Below are 19,122 nucleotides of genomic sequence, written 5' to 3' on the forward strand. Positions count from 1 at the left end.
CCCCCTCATTCCCCTCTTCATTGGCCCATTATTATTATTATTATTATTATTATTATTATTGTATGACACAGCAAACAAGATAGATATGCTGGATTTCGTATCACAAAATCACCAGTCGAACACTTCCCAAGAGTCTAGGACTGTGTGATGTATTTTCGGATGATGCGTGCAGATCCCAGTCGGGTGGCCTTTTGCAGTTGGCAGATCGTAATCTTGTCCATGTCTATGGTTTCCAAATGCTGGCTGAGATCTTTTGGCACGGCACCCAGTGTGCCCATCACCACCGGGACCACCTGTACTGGTTTCTGCCAGAGTCTTTGAAGTTCAATCTTGAGGTCCTGATAGCGGCTGAGTTTTTCCTGTTGTTTTTCATCTATGCGACTGTCACCTGGGATGGCAACATCAATGATCCAAACCTTGTTCTTTTCCACAACTGTGATGTCTGGTGTGTTGTGTTCCAGAACTTTGTCAGTCTGGATTCGGAAGTCCCACAGTATCTTTGCATGTTCATTTTCCAATACTTTTGCAGGTTTGTGATCCCACCAGTTCTTTGCTGCTGGGAGGTGGTACTTGAGGCATAAGTTCCAATGAATCATTTGGGCCACATAGTTGTGCCTCTGTTTGTAGTCTGTCTGTGCGATTTTCTTACAGCAGCTGAGGATATGATCCATGGTTTTGTCGGTTTCCTTGCACAGTCTGCATTTTGGGTCATCAGCTGATTTTTCAATCTTGGCCTTAATTGCCTTTGTTCTGATGTCTTGCTCCTGGGCTGCAAGGATCAGGCCTTCTGTCTCCTTCTTCAGGGTCCCATTCGTGAGCCAGAGCCAGGTCTTCTCCTTATCAGCTTTTCCTTCAATTTTGTCAAGGAACTTTCCATGCAGTGTTTTGTTGTGCCAGCTGTCAGCTCTAGTTTGTAGTGCGGTTTTCTTGTACTGGTTTTTTGTCTGCTGTGTTTTGAGGAGTTTCTGATTTTTGACTTCAATCAAAGCAGGTTCTTCACTTTGCTTGACATATTCTGCCAGGGCATGGGGGGGCTTAGCTGCTCCAATGATGACTGAGGGCTGTGCTGGCGGTAGTGTAACTACTGGCAGGTCCAACCAAGCCAGAGAGGCTTCAGCTGAGGAGCACAACCAAGAGCACCTAACCCATTCGCATTATGGAGAATCAAACCCAAACGAAGTCTATACTGGCTCGGTCGTCGCCCAGGATAAAAAGGACCGCGGTGGATGCTGCTGATTCTGGACAATGGACATCCATTGACAAGTGGGCTACGGAATCATCAAACCCCAAATGAACAGTCACAGAAGCGGCAAAAATATACAATGCCAGAAAACCGCAGAATTATTATTATTATTATTATTATTATTATTATTATTATTATTATTATTATTATTTTCTCCTCACCCCATGCCCCCCTCATTCCCCTCTTCATTGGCCCCTTATTATTATTATTATTATTATTATTATTATTATTATTATTATTATTGTATGACACAGCAAACAAGATAGATATGCTGGACTTCGTATCACAAAATCACAAATCGAACATTTCCCAAGTGTCTAGGACTGTGTGATGTATTTTCGGATGATGCGTTATTATTATTATTATTTTCTCCTCACCCCAAGGCCTCCCATTCCCCTCTTCATTGGCCCATTATTATTATTATTACTATTATTATTATTTTCTCCTCCCCCAAAGACCCCCATTTCCCTTTCCATTGGCCCCCAGTCCAAGAATTCCTGCATTCGTTTCTCACCCCCAAAGACTTACCCCCAATTTCCTCTCAGTGCCTCTGAATTGTTTTGCGGCCTAGTCGAGGCCTGGAATTGTTTTGCGGCCTAGTCGAGGCCTAGTCGCATCCTCCCACAGGGCTGACAAGCTGAGGGGAGAAAGAAGGCCCGACGGGAGCCGTTAAAAGGAGCCTGAAGCAGCAGCGATGGAAGGAGGTAAGGCAGGCTAGGCCTCTCCGGGTGTGTTTTGGACTCCAACTCGCGGCCTCGGGCCCTTTCCTTTTCCCTCTCAGCCGCATGTCTTCCTTTCTTGCAGGCACAGATGGTCTTTTTGGGTTTTGGGGATTTTGTGAGCTATGGATGTGAGTAATACAGTAGAGTCTCACTTATCCAACACTCGCTTATCCAACGTTCTGGACTATCCAACGCATTTTTGTAGTCAATGTTTTCAATATACTGTGATATTTTGGTGCTAAATTCGTAAATACAGTAATTACTACATAGCATTACTATGTATTGAACTACTTTTTCTGTCAAATGTGTTGTATAACATGATGTTTTGGTGCTTAATTTGTAAAATCATAACCTAATTTAATGTTTAATAGGCTTTTTTCTTAATCTCTCCTTATTATCCAACATATTCGCTTATCCAACATTCTGTCGGCCCGTTTATGTTGGATAAGTGAGACTCTACTGCAGGGGTCCCCAAACTAAGGCCCGGGGGCCGGATGCGGCCCTCCAAGGTCATTTACCTGGCCCCCGCCCTCAGTTTTATAATATAATCTTTTTATATCATTTTTAATAATATAATATATTGTATTTACATATAATACTGATAATACTGATAATAATATTATAATGTTATACAATATAATACAAATAATAATACCATATAATAATATTAATTATATGTTATATATTACATATAATATTACAGTATAGTAGTATAGTTCAATATAGTAATATATCATGCTAATATTGTGCAATGCTAATAATATAATATATTGTATGTACATACAGCTGCTCTGAGTCCCCTTCGGGGTGAGAAGGGTGGGATATAAATGTAATAAATAAATGTAGTAGATGAATAAATAAATAATTTTAGACTTCGGCTCGCCCAAAGTCTGAAATGACTTGAAGGCACACAACAACAACAACAACAACAACAATCCTAATTAACTTGACTATCTCATTGGCCAGAAGCAGACCCACACTTCCCATTGAAATCCTGATAGGTTTATGTTGGTTACAGTTGTTTTCTTTTTTAAATATAGTATTGTTCTTTCATTGTTGTTGTTGTTTTGCACTATAAATAAGACATGTGCAGTGTGCATAGGAATTTGTTTGGGTTTTTTTTCAAATGATAATCTGGCCCCTCCACAGTCTGAAAGATTGTGGACCGGCCCTCTGCTTTAAAAGTTTGGGGACCCCTGCTCTACCTTTTGTTTGGTTTTGTTGTCGGAACCTAGTCACAAAAATTGTGGGTTGTGTTGCCAAGTTTCATGGTTCTGGGTGGGTTAGTTTCATTGCCTACTTTTAGGTAAAAATTCCATAAGTATTTATACAGTAGAGTCTCTCTTATCCAACGTAAACGGGCCGGCAGAACGTTGGATAAGCGAATATGTTGGATAATAAGGAGAGATTAAGGAAAAGCCTATTAAACATCAAATTATGTCATGATTTTACAAATTAAGCACCAAAACATCATGTTATACAACAAATTTGACAGAAAAATAGTTCAATACACAGTAATGATATGTAGTAATTACTATATTTACGAATTTAGCACCAAAATATCACAATATATTGAAAACATTGACTACAAAAATGCGTTGGATAATCCAGAATGTTGGATAAGCGAGTGTTGGATAAGTGAGACCCTAGTGTATATATAGAAGATATAGTATTGTGTTTCCCAGAAAATAAAAGTGTCTTATATTAATTTTTGCTCCCAAAGATGCTCTAGGTCAGGGGTCCTCAAACTTTTAAAGTGGAGGGCCGGTTCATGGTCCCTCAGGCTGTTGAGGGGCCGAATTATCATTTGAAAAAAAAAAAAACGAACAAATTCATATGCACAGTGCACATGTCTTATTTGTAGTGCAAAAAAAACCAACAACAACTATTTATTTATTTACTACATTGATACCCTACCCTCTCTCACCCCGAAGGGGACTCAGAGTGGCTTACAAGTTGTATGTACATATAATATATTATATTATTGGCCTAGCACAATATTAGCATTATATATTACTATATTGTCCTATACCACTATACCGTAATATTATTAGTAATATTCCATTTAATATATAATATATACTTAATATTATTATATTGTATAATTATTAGTATTATATTGTATTACATTATAATATTAGTATCAATATATGTATACACAATATATTCAATTGTTACCATAGCACAGTATTAGTAAATGAAAGAACAATACAATATTTAAAAATAAAAACAATTTTAACCAACATAAACCTATCAGGATTTCAATGGGAAGTCTGGGCCTGCTTCTGGCCAATGAGATAGTCAAGTAGGATTGTTGGTATTGTGTGCTTTCAAGTCATATCAGACTTTGGGCGAGGCAAAGTCTAAAACTAAGAGCCAGGTAAATGACCTTGGAGGGCCGCATCCGGCCCCCGGGCCTTAGTTTGGGGACCCCTGCTCTAGGTCTTATTTTCAGGGGATGTCTTATTTTTCCATGAAGAAAAATTCACATTTATTGTTGAACAAAAAAATGAACATTTATTATATACTGCACAGTAGTTGTCATCACAAACTAGCATAACCAGTGAGTCCTATCAAGAATTTCTTGTTACTACCATTATTTCCATGTACAACAATCTATGGTACGTACATTTATCAAACCTGCATGCTCTGGTTTTCTGTTCAGCGGGCATGCTTCCAAACACAAATGGTGCTTGGTCTTACTTAGCAATTCAGCAAAATCTCTACTAGGTCTTGTTTTCTGAGGATGTCTTATTTTAGGGGAAACAGGGTATACATATAATATTGATAATAATTTCCATCATGTCTTCTGTGCCATCACCTGGAGGCCCCTCCCCCCAGTAACATGCTATGCTAATAATATAATATTATGTGTATATATATATATATATATATATATATTTGTGTGTGTGTGTATATATAATATACAATATAATTTACAATAATAAATACAGTAGAGTCTCGCTTATCCAACATTCTGGATTATACAACATAATCTACCTTTTTGTCAAAGGTCAGACGCCAACTTGAGAGCGAAATATAGTTTATTTAAGTAACAACTCAAAAATAGCTCAGTAGATTGTCAGAGGCTTAAAACACTTAATCTTCAGGCAAAACAGAAAAAATGCCAAAAACATGAACTGGCATATAATCCGGATTAACCAGAGATATAATCCGGATTTAACATAAAGTACTTGAACTCAGCCCAAAGACACAAAACGGGCTTAAAATGGCAAAACAAACAAAGGTAAATCACCGCAAAGCCCCAAAACCTTCCCCAAAACCCAGGAGTACAGCAGCGATTCCAAATTGAGGCAAAAACCCAAACGGGGTTAAAAGCTCTTCACCAAAAGCAGCACAAACAAACAAAACTGGAAAACGCTGAGGAGTTAGCGGCAAGCCGCTGCAGAGACAGAAGCCAGGCCAGGAGCCAAAGGAGCGTAGTGTTGTAGCGAAGTTAAGCCGGTCTGAAGTCGGGATAAGGGAACAGCGCCAGGGTCGGGAACAAAGCCAGCAGTCAGCAACGGTAGATAGCCATGGAGATGAGAACGATGCCAAGCTGCGTTTGGGAGCGAAGAAATAAGCCAAGTCGAGATTCAGTCCAAGGTCCAAAGGGTGAAGTTGTCACAAGAAGGTCCACGTCAAGGGATGGCACAAAAAGCCAAGACAACGAAGGCGAACAGCAGCTAATGCAAAATAGTAATAACAGTGCAGTCCAGGAAAACCCACACAATTCTAGCCCTCCGTTGAAGAATAACCCGGAGCAAACTTACATCTGTTGCAAAGTCCCAAGCCAGTCTTCAGAATCACGTGCAGGAAACCCAATGGCGCCCAGCAACACCTTGCCACATGCAAAGAATAGTGACCAAACATCCCCAATTTATTTAGGTTTCCTTGGGCGTCCAAACTTCCAACGCCCTAGGGTCAGGTGTCCCAAGTTCCTCATCAGAATCTGAGCTCCAAACAGCCAACGCCCTAGGATCAAGCGTTCCAAACTCCTCATCAGAATCAACATCATCCTGCCCACACCCAACTCTGTCCACACCTGTGGAACTACCCTCATTCCTCCAGGCAGACCATGTGGGATCTGCTTCTGAAGATACCCAAGCCTCTCCAGCATCTACAGCATCCATGGACTCAGATTCCTCCCCAAGATCCTCCGGAGCCCATGCCCAATCTATGCCAATTTCCTCTATCACCACCGGTTCCTCAGCATCCATTTCCAGCTTAAGATCCCCTCCCAGGTCCCCACATGAATCCTCCTCAGAAGACTCCCCATCAATCTCCCTGATTCTCTTCCTGTGTAAATCTTCCAGCGAGCCCTCCTCGCGAGGGTTCTTCCTTCCTCTCCTGATCCCTCCATTATCACTCACAGCCTCAGAAGACTCATTCACAACACTTTTCGTAGTCAGTGTTTTTGTAGTCAATGTTTTCAATACATTGTCATGTTTTGGTATTAAATTCATAAATACAGTAATTACTACATAAAGTTACCATGTATTAAACTGCTTTTTCTGTCCATTTGTTGTAAAACATGATGTTTTGGTGCCTAATTTGTAAAATCATAAAGTACTTTGATGTTTAATGGGTTTTTCCTTAATCCTTCCTTATTATCCAATATTTTCGCTTATCCAACGTTCTGCCGGCCCGTTTATTTTAGATTAGTGAGACTCTACTGTATAATATAATATACAATATAATTTACAATAATTAATAATTAATATATTTTATATACATGTAATATTGATAGTACTGTAATATTATAATATAATGCAATATAATACTAATAATAATACAATATAATAGTATAAATTACATATTATGTATTACATGTAATATTACCGTAATATTACAGTATATTGGTGTGGTGCAATATGCTGGTATCTACCCACCTTGCCCTTGGTCGGCCTCTCTTCCTTTTTCCTTCCATTTTCCCCAGCATCATTCTCTTTCCTGTCTTCTCATGATGTGGCCAAAATACTTCATCTTTGCCTCTAATATCCTTCCCTCCAGTGAGCAGCCACTGGGCATTATTTCCTGGAGGATTGACTGGTTGGATCTTGTTGTGGTCCAAGGCACTCTCAGGATTTTCCTCCAGCAACAAAGTTCAAAAGCATCTCTTTTCCTTCGCTCAGCCTTCCTTATGGTCAGGCTCTTGCTTCCATAGGTTACTATGGGGAATACAATTGCTTTCACTATGCGGACCTTCGTTGCCAGTGTGATGTCTCTACTCTTCACTATTTTGTCAAGGTTGGCCATTGCTCTCCTCCCAAGAAGGAAACGTCTTCTGATTTCCTGGCTGCAGTCTGCATCTGCAGTGATCTTCGTGCCTAGAAATATAAAGTCTGTCCCTGCCTTCACGTTTTCTCCTCTATTTGCCAGTCTGGTTGCCATTATCTTGGTCTTCTTGATGTTTAACTGCAGCCCGGCTTTTGCCCTTTCTTCTTTCTTCCACCTTAGTGATAAGGCTCCTCAGCTCCTCCTCACTTTCGGTCATCAAAGTGGTACCATCTGCATACCTGAGGTTGTTCATGTTTCTTTCAGCAACTTTAGCTCTGGCCTTGGATTCCTCAAGCCCCGAACATCGCATGATGTGTTCTGCATACAAGTTGAATAGGTCGGGAGAGAGGATGCAGCCCTCCCGCACTCCTTTCCCAATCTTGAACCCGTCTCCTGTTCCATGGTCTGTTCTGACTGTTGCTACTTGATCGTGATAGAGATTCCTCAGGAGACAGATAAGGTGATTTGGTATCCTAATTATCATATTACTCATAAGTAAAAAGGTAAAGGTTTTCCCCTGCCGTTAAGTCCAGTCGCGACCGACTCTGGGGGTTGGTACTCATCTCCATTTCTAAGCCGAAGAGCCGGCGTTGTCCGTAGACACCTCCAAGGTCATGTGGCCGGCATGACTGCATGGAGCGCTGTTACCTTCCCACCGGAGCGGTACTTATTGATCTACTCACATTTGCATGTTTTCGAACTGCTAGGTTGGCAGAATCTGGGGCTAACAGCGGCCGCTCATTCCGCTCCCGGGATTTGAACCTGGGACCTTTCGGTCTGCAAGTTCAGTAGCTCAGCGCGTTAACACACAGCGCCACCACCAGGGGCCCAATATTACTCATATTGTCATATAATAATTCCAATATATTGAATAGTAATCTTCTCAAGCTCCCACTAGTAGTTTGTTATGTATATTATTGCTTACTGTATTGTATGTGTGTATTGGTTTGCAATTTTACCTAACCTCTTTGAAGATGGATTAGGAATTGGCTGGTCATTTTGGGTCTGCACATGGGGTGCAGACCCAAAATTAATAAGAACATCAGCCCTGGCCTTGTCTTACTCAACTGCTGAGTATGCCTGCCCTGTTTGGCACAAGTCTCCCCATGCGAAGCAGGTGAACACCTGTTGAAAAACTCTACAATAAAGCTGGAGTTGCCCACTCTGATGTGCAGCGGGAAGTTGCTGCTAACTGTGAGAGAAACAAGGCTGAACATTATGAAAGCCACCCACTGCATGGCTACCAGGCTCCTCCCAGTAGACACAAATCAAGGAAAAGCTTCATGAGAACCACCACTCCCCTTAATTGTCTCCTCGACACAATGTCTCTGGAATTACTGTGGAGGACTTAGCCAATGACTCTAGAGTTGCAGCAGAGAACCTAGCCAATGACTTTAAAGTTGCAATGGAAGACCTAGCCAACGACTCTTACACTAGAGATCCTAGCCAAATGACTCTGGAGTTGCAGTGGAGGGCTTAGCCAATGCCTCTAAGGTTGCATTGCACTGGAGGACCTAGCCAATGACACTTATTTGCATAGGAAGACCTAGCCAATGTCTCTGGAGTTGATTTGGAGAAACTCTGCAGTTGCATTGGAAGATCTAACAATGACTCTAGGGTTGCATTGGAAGATCTGACAATGACTCTAGGGTTACATTGGAAGATCTGACAATGACTCTAGGGTTACATTGGAAGATCTAGCCAATGTCTCTGACGCATTGGAAGACCGAACTAACGACTTTAGAGTCCAACTGGAGGACCTAGTCAATGACCATGAACTTCCTTTGGAGGACCCTACCAATCTTTAGAGCAGTGGTTCTCAACCTGTGGATCCCCAGAAGATTTGGCCTTCATCTCCCAGAAATCCTAACAGCTGGAAAACTGGCTGGGATTTCTGGGAGTTGTAGGCCAAAACATCTGGGGACCCACAAGTTGAAAACCACTCATCTAGAGGATGCTGCTAGGAATCTCTAGGTCCTTCAGCACAACTCTGGTAATTTCCTGGTGTTCCATTGCAACCATGGTTTCAGGTAAGCCAAGAATGTTTCTTCCATAGAGACAGGGTGTGACTGTATACCATTTTTGAGTCTAAGTCATCTATAATAATTTATGAACGCACCTGTCCTTCATTTCCATTTATCCTCCCTTTCCAGGTTTTCATCCTCAGCCCACCTTTTTCAAAGAAAGATTAACCAAAGCAGCTGATGTTCTGATTATCTCTCAGACAAGGCAGTCTGTGTGATCTGTGGAGGCTCAAGCAGAGCATGTCCTCAAATTAGAAGATCTTGATCTGAACCTGGGGACCCAGTGTGTGCTTCCCTCTTCCACTTGCCTTCTCCTTGACATCTCAGGGGGTGTCTTTCCTGTGGGATGATTGTAGTTTGACTACACTTGAGCTGCCATGGTTCTAAGCAGCTTAAGGGGCTTAAATTGGGTATTCCTGCCTAGCAAAAGGGAACTGGAATGGGTTGGCTTTGAGGTGCCCCTTTCAAACACCATAATTCATCCATGCCCTGCTGCCTAGGAGTCCAGTGGAGTCACCTTCTTCACCAGACTCCCAGGATGGCCATCTGTCGGGAGGGGTCGGATGTGTCTAACTTGATAGAACAAGGGGGTAGGACCGGATGGCCTTTGGAGTACCGCCCAGCTTGAGGACTGATCCTTCTGCACACTCAACCCCCGTACTCTCTATCTCTCTCTTGCTGTTTTCTTGCTTTGGGAATTGGCCCGTTTCCCTGTGTGGTCCTCCCACATTGGGCTCTGTGGAGATAAAAAGTAGATCGCTGCAAAGGGAAGGAGGCCGGAGCAATGAAGCTTTCCCCTTTGGTGATTCTCTTTCATTTCGCTGCAGCAGGGTCGAAAGGCAAGATTTTCTCAAGATGCCATTTGGCCCATATTCTGCACAATGCTAAGGTGGACGGATACGAGGGCGTCCGCTTGGCTGACTGTGAGTTCCTTCTTTCTTTCTTTCTTCGTTGAGTTCCTTCCTTGAATCCTGGGTACAGAATCCGTCCCTTCTTCTCTTAAGCATTAATGTTGGTGTTCCCCTTGCTCCCTCCAAAGGCGCATCTACACTGTAAAGCTGGGGTCCCCAAACTGAGGCCCATGGGCAGGATGCAGGCCTCCAAGGTCATTTCCCTGGCCCCTGTCCTAAACTTTAGACTTAGGGTTGACCTCAGTCTGAAATGCCTTGAAGGCACACAACAACGACATCATAGTCCGGCCCCCCAACAGTCTGAGCAACTGTGAACCGGCCCTACACTTATGTCAGGGTTTGGGGTGAGGGGGATAAATCGATCGTCCGCCACCCTAACTGTTTTGATGAGTCAGTTCTCTCTGTCTGCTCACCCAAAGGACCACTTGATGTAGCAGCAAAAGTGGCACCAACAAAACGACAGCTCGGTCGTTTTACTGCTGATCCCAGCAGGTCTAATTGCTTTATTTACAAGTTATATACAATTACTCAAAGCCATAACTCTCCAGACACATGGCGCTTCTTCTCCGCTTGCCAAGGCTGTTATCAGTACAAGCTGGCACTGTTCAAATGGAAGCCCTGACCTATTGGTCCTGCAGGCAATCAATCATGCTGCCTTGTGATTAACCCATGCACTCCTGGAATGCTCTGCGGGAAACACACAGTTGCAAACACCCAACAGTATAACTTGATCTAACATTTCACACTAACAACAGAACACACTAACAACTTAAAAAGTTTGAGGACCCCTGCTGTAGTTCGATCTCACTTTGACGTGGCCCTTAGCTCTCTCTGCCAAAGCAGGGGGGAGCCTCAACAAACTACAACTCCCATGCTCCCATGGCTTTTAAAGAGGAGTCAAACTGCTTTCATTCTTCTGAGATGACTTTTTTCAATTAGCCTGGGTACCCAGCATTTTTTAAAAAATTATTTTACAAAATGCATAAGGATGTGGGTGAACTACAACTCACATCATGCCAGGTTAACCCCCTCAAACTCCATCAGTACTTAATACATATTGGGCAAGTTTCATAAAAAACAGTGAAGCAAATATAGGTACATGTATTTTTTTTCTCGTGTACTCCATGAATGCACACTAGTGGAGATAATTGCACCTGCGCAGGCTCCAACGGAAACTCTTCCAAGCTGAATCTTTCAAAAACCTCGAAAACTTCAACAACATCCAGGCCCTCCAAACCTCCCTGCACGTAACAACAGCTACGGTGTCAACCCAGTTGGGCAAAGTTGGGCTTTTCTTGACTTCGAGCTCGGTGGCCTTGGTGGCATCGGTCCGCTCCCACGTGGCATCTCCTCCGACATCGGCGATGAAAGTCTCTTTTAAGAGGGCACATGAGGAGACATGCCGGGCCCAGTCAAATTTTGCAGCTTCCTGCCCAATCGCCCTGACTCCAGGGAAGTCCATGTGGACTCCTTCGAAGCAACTCACAGCTAAAAAGCGTCTGGTTCAACGGTCATCCTCCTCGGTTTCCTCGAAAAAGGACATCCCTTCCTCCTCGACCAACTTGTCCAGAAGGTCTTTGCCAATCCAGCTGGCCCAACCACAAAGGTCTTCCTCTCAGTTCCCTACCCAGCACTTATCTGAGGGACAAATCCAAGACTTACCCCACCACTCGACACAAACGGTGGTCCGGGTGTCAGTTCCAGAGGCTCAGCCCCAACAATCATAGGCCCACCAAGAACTGTTTACACTGGTGGAAGGCAAACAGCCCATCTGGCTCGAGCCGCCCAAGCTTCAGCCTCCAAGGATCCCAGGCCCACCTCCTCTTCTCTCCTTACGGCCTTGCCTCTTCCAGAGACTGTATCATCCTCTCCTCTTAGTTTCCTCAAGAGGCTGAAGACAGTGAGCAAGAGAACCACTCTCCGGAATCTGTACACTCGGACTTGGTCTTATCTTTAGGCCACGACCTCTCGACGGCTCATGAGGCCTACGAAGTTTACCCCCCTTCGCCTATGGACAATGTTCGAGCCTTCTCAAACCAGGTGGTCAGAATGGCGGACGCTCTAGGCCTAGAAATAAAGCAAACATCGAAGGCTGTTACCGACCCTGTCTTTAAGAGGGTCCAGGCAGAAGCCCCTCCAGCCACCCTACTACCCTTTCTTCCTTACTTGTTGGATGTGATCCAGGCATCCTGGAAGGCTCCGTTGTCAATACCGCCGACCTCGAAGAGGTTCGAAGCATGGTACCAAACTGATGACGCCTCACTCGAGTGTCTGAAACACCATCCTGATCCAAACTCGGTGGTGGTCAAGGCAGCCCAATCCTCCGGCTGGCAATCTAATATGCCGAGTGATGGAGAGAGCAAATGATTCGATGCAGTGGGTCGAAAGCTTTACTCCGGAGCCCTGCTCCTCGGCAGAATGGCAAACTATGAGGCCCGCATGGGGGCTTACCAACAGATATTGTGGGGAAAAGCCCAGCCCTTCTTCACCAAGCTTCTGATGAGGATAATTCAGTCCTGACGACCCTGTAACAAGAAGCGGACTCTCTGGCCCATCAGCAGATCCATATGGCGAATCAATGGGCGACACCGCTGGTAAGATGATTGCTCACGCGGTTGCTATTCGCTGCCACTCCTAGCTCAGATCTTCCAGTCTCTCTTCCTTGTCGAGGCAAGTAATAGAAGACCTTCCCTTTAACACTTTGGATCTCCTTAATGCAGGGAGCAATGATAAACTCAAGTCCAATCATGACTTTAAGATCTTGGCAGCAAAATGTGGAGTGCAACAATCACATGCTCAAAGGACCCGCTGGTAAAACCAATGGTTCCCTTGCTATTCCCACCAGCCCTTCTAACCACAGGGCTATAGACACTCCTCGAGACCGCTGCAGCAAAACCAGTAGCAACAGCAACATTGGCATCAACAGCCCCCCAAGCATAGGGGTCAAACTCCTTCTGCCAGCAACCAGACTCACCGTCAAGTTTTTTCGGTGTACTCCTCAATACTGCCCCCACCTTGCCTACCACTGCCACCGTCATCACTCCTCCAGGTCCCCAATCCTCACCCCTACCTCACCACCAAACTCCACAATTTGGCGATTGCCTGGCCGCCTTTGCAAATACCTGGGAGACTATCACCTCAGATGCCTGGGTGCTCCGTATTGTTCGAGATCGATATGCATTAGTGTTCGAAGTGCATTAGTGCTCCAGCCGGCTGTGTCTTCCTCACCAACCCATCACCTGAGATCCTCACAGTCGAGAACCTCATCTTACAGTCTGCCGTTAAGCTTGATGATGGCACCGAGGGTGTTTACCAAAGTCATAGCAGTTGTCGCAGCCCACCTCAGAAAGCAAGAGATCATCATCATTCCCTCTCTGGATGACTGGCTTTTGGTCAGACTCGACCCCACTACGTTCGAGCTCCATGTTACACATAGGCTCCAGTTACTGGATTCACTAGGTCTGCAACTGAACACAGAAAGGTCAAATCTCACTCTGTCGAGAAATATAAAGTTCATAGGCACCTTCTTTGACTTCGTCTCACAAATAGCATTCCTACCACCAGACAGGTTCCTGGCTTTACAACAAGAGATCACCCTTAGCAAATACAATCGCAGAGTTCTGGCGCGATCCATCCAGGTACTTCTCTGCCACATGGCCTCCACCTTCCTGGTCACTCATTTCGGCAGGTTGTGCCTCAGAGCATTACAGTAGTGGTTCATCGATGTCTTCAAGCCGTCACGACACCCCAACTCGATCTACCTCACGGTACCACAAGTCATCTGTCGATCCCTGTCCTGGTGGACAAGCATAATGACCATAACAACCGACTCCTCAAAGTTTGTGTGGGGAGTTCACCTCTCCACCCATCTCTGGCTCTGGTGCATAGCTCACAACATGTCCATCCTGGCCCTGCACCTTCCAGGCAAACAAAACCACCTCGCCGACTCCCTCAGCAGGATGACAACGTCCTCCCACGAGTGGCAGCTCGATCTGGATGTTCTCCATTCCATCTTCGACAAGTGTGGATGGATGACAATCGACCTCTTTGCCTCTCCCCAGAATGTTTTATTACCTTGGTACGGAGCAAGACTATCCCTAGGAGTAGCCCCAGGATGCTTAGGAGATGCCTTTCTCCTCGACTGGTCGGCGGAACTCTTCTACATGTTCCCCCCAATCCCACTCTCTTCACCTCTCGGCATGGAACATTTTGACATGAATACCTCTCATCCTGGCCTGCAAAAAATCCGTCAGGCGACCCACAAACCCTCCACTTCTCGGGCTTATGCCTACAAGATTTCTCGGTTCCGTACTCTTTGTTTCCTATGCCTCAGATAAGATGGCAAACCCAATCTCATCCCAGAGACTTTCCCACAGGATTGCTCAAGCCATAAAACTTTCATACCAACTGGCCTGCTGCCCTCCTCCCCCTTTGGTCTACAAGGGACCTGGCAGCATCTATAGCATTCCTTAGAGGGATTCCCTCTATAAGACTCAGAGTTCACTGTTTCTTATATGTTTATTAAAAAATTGTTCCCCCTTTTTCAAGGGTTGTGACTTCAAGATGATTTTACCTTCTTCCCCACCTGTTGTGGATCTCATCCTTTATCACTGAGATATTTTGTGGCTATGGCACACGACCTCCTCAGCTGTACTGGGTGGCCACAGTACCCCTGAGCCTACCTCTGATTCCTTATATACCTTGCACATGGACTGTAATGTAGGCCTCTTTGGCTTGCACTGTTGTTGCCTCTATATGTGCCTTAATAAATAATGTGTTTGGACACTCAACTCATTGTCGGGTTTGCTCTGTCCCACCTGTCTACACCTAGCTTGGTAGTCTCCACTAGTGTGCATTCACAGAGTACACAAAGAAAAAGGACAGGTTGCTTACCTGTAACCATGTTTCTTTGAGTGGTACTGTGTGAATTCACACAAACCCACGCTTCCTCCCCTCTAGGAAATCTCTCCCTTTCTCGTCACCTTTGTGAAGCAGGAACTGGGGAGCATGCGCCCAGGGCTGCCTTTTATGTCCTGCGAGTAGAGGGGCGGGGTTACCACCAAAATTTGAAATATTCAATTTGGGAGAGTTTCAGTTGGAGCCTGCGCAAGCAAAGTTATTTCCACTAGTGTGAATTCACAGATTACCACTCAAACAAACATGGTTACAGGTAAGCAACCTTTCTATATGCATGAACCAATACAATATTTCCTAATATCTATACAATATTCGTATTTGGTTATACTCTCTCTGTAGTGGACCCCAACCCCCACCCACGCCGCCGAAAGAGATTTTGGGGCTGATGGAGGGAGGACTCACCAAGAACCACAAAATTCCGGGTAGGAGAAAAAAAGTCTTATTTTTAATCACAGCTGTGAAAAAGGTGAGCAATATGCAAGTACCTTGATGCAAGCAAAGCAAAGGACTACCGCGCCCACCAAGGCTTTGGCTCCCTTTTATACATCACTGTAAACAGTTCCGAGGAACCTTACCACATTTCCCTAGCAGGTGAAATCTCTACTTCTCCATTTCCTAATTATGTCTATGCACCCTGTTGCATGAACTAGGCGTGATGTGTCTACGAGCCCAAACCACAGATCACAGCGCTGACAGCTTGCATCATCTCCTCTCTGGTTGGGAGGGGTAAATTATTTCATAAGCTTTGGTTCCTTCATCTCCTCCTCCCACACCTGTAGATGCAGCCTAACACAGCCATATGGAGGATAAGGGGAGACCTGAAAGCATCCTTGTATTGCTTCTAGCACAAGGCTGGGCGAAAGCATGAAATCTCTCCTGCCAAAAGAGTGGCACGCTGCCGTTTTGAGATCTCCAATGAAGACATATACTAAATTGGGGCATACCTGGCTTTCTTCTTGGATGGGGAGCGCTCTCTACATGGTGTTGTGGGTGGAAAGTACCAATAAAGAAAGCTTTTAGAGACTGCTCCATCCTCGACATAAGGATTGAATTGCCTTGCTTTGTTCCAGGGCTCTGTTTTGCTATTCATGTTAGTAATCTGGATAGCGGAGACATCACTACGTTCAAAGGAACCCACAGGGATTACGGGATTTTCAAACTGAGCAACAGAGATCATTGCCGGGATAATTCCAGACACTCATGGAATGTCTGCCAAACCTGCTGCACTTGTAAGTGACTTCCTTACTGCCAGAATCTCTGTGACACCGACCTGGGAGAGGTTAGGGCCAGGAGGGGAAGGACAGGGCAGGGCCTAGGTCATGATCAGGTTGTCGTCCCTGCCTGCCCTGTCCCTATTCGAGGAGGAAGGCAGGAGGTGCGGAGACTGCCCCGATCCTCCTCCCCATCCTCCTTTTCCAATCCTGAGACTGTCCTCTGAGGGCAAGACAGGCAGCGGCTGAGAGCGCTTGACAGGGCTCTCAGCCACTGCATGCCTTCCTCAAGCCGTCCTCCTTACAAAAGAATGGGATTGCTCGCACCGTACTTATACCAGGAGGAGGGTGAGACACATGGTGCCTAAAAGCGCTCAAGAGGGCTCTCAGCCACTGCATGCCTTCCTCAAGCCGTCCTCCTTGCAAAAGAATGGGGTTGCTCACACCATCCTTATACCAGGAGGAGGGTGAGACACATGGTGGCTGTAAGCGCAAAAGAGGGCTCTCAACCATTGCATGCCTTCCTCAAGCTGTCCTCCTTGCAAAAAAATGGGGTTGCGCGCACCATCCTTATGCCAGGAGGAGGGTGAGACACATGGTGGCTGTGAGCGCAAAAGAGGGCTCTCAGCTACTGCATGCCTTCCTCAAGCTGTCCTCCTTGGAAAAGAATGGAGTTGCGCGCACCATCCTTATGCCAAGAGGAGGGTGAGACACATGGTGGCTGAGAGCGCTCAAGATGGCTCTCAACCACTGCATGCCTTCCTCACGCTGTCCTCCTTGCAAAAGAATGGGGTTGCGCGCACCATCCTTATGCCAAGAGGAGGGTGAGACACATGGTGTCTGAGAGCGCTCGAGACAGGGAAAATGAGGAGGGCCTGAAGTGAGCACCCAGGGGGCCAGTTCTGGCCCCGGGCCTCAGGTGTAAGCACAAGAGGGCAGTATATGGGTAGATAGGAATTGCTAATGGCCGACACAATAAGAGAGAGGAGAAATGGAAGAATATTAGAATGTTGCCATAATGAAACTCTAGGAGTGCAGGACCGTCTCCATTGTGACATTTTGTGAGTACCAGGCAAGGACGGAAGAGAGCTGGAAAAAGCAGTCCTTACTGTGAGGAAACCCAGCTCTTCACAGAATGCTATGCTCACAAAATGCATTCCCAGGCAACACCGCTTACATATGCTAATGTATATATTTTGGCAGATTTCCTAAACGAAGACCTATCAGATGATATTCAATGTCTTAAAAGACATATCAAGCACCACAAAGGGCTGGACACTTGGTGAGTAATAGGAGCTGTAGTTTTGCAAGATCCTTAGCCTTCCCTGCCAAACCCTTCCCTTAGCCTTCCCTCCCAAACTACAACTCCCAGGACTGCATAGCAGTGGAAGTGTGGCCACACTGCATTCATTCCCCAGTGTGGATGACCACCCCCCACCCCACCCCACCCCCACCCCCCACACACACACGCCCAGTAGCCACCAGATAATTTTTTTTCATGTCAGGAGCGACTTGAGAAACTGCAGGTCTCTACTGGTATGAGAGAATTGGCCATCTGCAAGGACAGATGCCCAAATGTTTTGATGTTTTTAGCATCGTGGTGGAAATCTTCTCTCATGTCCCCGCATGGAGCTGGAGCTGACAGAGGGAGCTCATCTGCATTCTCCCCGGGCTCGATTCAAACCAGCAACCTTTAGGTCAGCAATCCAACCTTCAAGCCAGCAGTCCTGCCGGCACAAAGGTTTTACCCATTGCGCCACCGGGGGCTCCAACCAGAGAAATAACATGTATCTTATTCTTTCAGGAAGGCTTGGAGGACACACTGTGCAAAAGGAGACAATCTGCAGTACATCAAGAATTGTGGGCTCCCGGTTCCCAAAAATGTCAGTTTAACTATGAAAGAACCATGAAAGAGATAGAAATAAGAAAAACGAAGGGCAGTAGAGAACAAAAGCAACTTCAAGAAAAGACTCAAAATCCCAACGAAAGAGACAGGAAATCAACCAACAACCCCATCCCCCTCCCCCACACACACACATACACATTCCCCCCACCTCCAAACTTTCCTCTTTTTCCTCTTTTTTTTCTTATCCCTTCTTCTTTTTCTTAACCCTTCACTCTTTTTCCTAATTATCTAATTTTATGAGGGTTGAATGAAAAGTAATGGCTCCATCTTCGTTACTTGGGTTTGGATGGGAATATTTTAATAAACACAGAAATAATCCTTAGAATGTGCTCCTTAACTACCACTATTCAGTTTTCCGCATAATCATCAGACAATTGGATAAATTTCTGCCAACAATGAACAAGTTTTCTGAAGCCGTCACGGAAGAACTCAACACACTGTTTCCGCAACCGGCATCTCGCAGTCCCCATCGTGTACAGATCTTCCGATAGCCAAACGAAGCAATAATGTGACCCACACGTTCTTGTGAAATGCCGATTATGCTTGAAAATTCTCTCTGAGGGATACGACGATTGTCCTGAATCAATCTTTTGTTTGTGAAACTCAGTGGTTGCAGTCACAGGACATCACAGCTTCTTTCCAATTCCTGGTTGGGACCCTCTACTGCCTCCCCCTTACACGCCTCCACCACCACCTCCAAGAGGGAACCACCCAGTGTTTGCATTCTGACAAGCTTTTCCTGTCGAGAGAAATAATTGACATTATCATGTTCCTTGCCATGCCGGTGAGAAATGATGAATGCATAGACTAAGATACCATCTAGTCGATCTAGGATTGGCATCCTTCATCCAGTGCCACCACAAGAACAGGGAAAAAAGAATGACCCAAACAATTACCATCCGGTCAGC

The 19,122-nt window shown here is 45.2% G+C and overlaps 2 protein-coding genes across 4 annotated transcripts in view; one reads left to right on the forward strand and one right to left on the reverse strand.

Moving 5' to 3' along the window:
• LOC100566392 (lysozyme C, milk isozyme) overlaps window positions 1–19,122 on the reverse strand; it is a 125,477-nt gene that overhangs the window by 72,865 nt on the left and 33,490 nt on the right. The window lies entirely within an intron of this gene.
• Window positions 1,783–18,539, forward strand: LOC103281226 (lysozyme C, milk isozyme). Of its 3 annotated transcripts, XM_062983447.1 has the most exons (5): window positions 9,923–10,192; window positions 15,437–15,519; window positions 16,168–16,326; window positions 17,512–17,590; window positions 18,113–18,539. In XM_062983447.1, exons 2-5 carry the CDS (start codon window positions 15,483–15,485, stop codon window positions 18,216–18,218), a joined length of 381 nt encoding a protein of 126 aa, XP_062839517.1. In that variant the 5' UTR covers window positions 9,923–10,192; window positions 15,437–15,482; the 3' UTR covers window positions 18,219–18,539. The 3 variants fall into 3 exon arrangements, with proteins under 3 accessions (XP_062839518.1, XP_008120565.2, XP_062839517.1); XM_062983448.1 differs by lacking the exons at window positions 9,923–10,192; window positions 15,437–15,519 and adding an exon at window positions 1,783–1,947; XM_008122358.3 differs by lacking the exon at window positions 15,437–15,519 and having other exon boundaries at window positions 9,921–10,192.

Source organism: Anolis carolinensis, chromosome 5 (assembly GCF_035594765.1).
Source record: "Anolis carolinensis isolate JA03-04 chromosome 5, rAnoCar3.1.pri, whole genome shotgun sequence".
NCBI classification, from domain to species: domain Eukaryota; kingdom Metazoa; phylum Chordata; class Lepidosauria; order Squamata; family Dactyloidae; genus Anolis; species Anolis carolinensis.

What these genes read in the sequence shown, in the direction of transcription:
- LOC103281226 (XM_008122358.3), top strand. Translation starts at nt 10,054, where the DNA reads ATGAAGCTTTCCCCTTTGGTGATTCTCTTTCATTTCGCTGCAGCAGGG. An exon ending in GGGCGTCCGCTTGGCTGACT is followed by an intron (nt 10,193 to 16,167) that starts GTGAGTTCCTTC and finishes GCTTTGTTCCAG; the next exon opens with GGCTCTGTTTTGCTATTCAT. An exon ending in CTGCCAAACCTGCTGCACTT is followed by an intron (nt 16,327 to 17,511) that starts GTAAGTGACTTC and finishes ATATTTTGGCAG; the next exon opens with ATTTCCTAAACGAAGACCTA.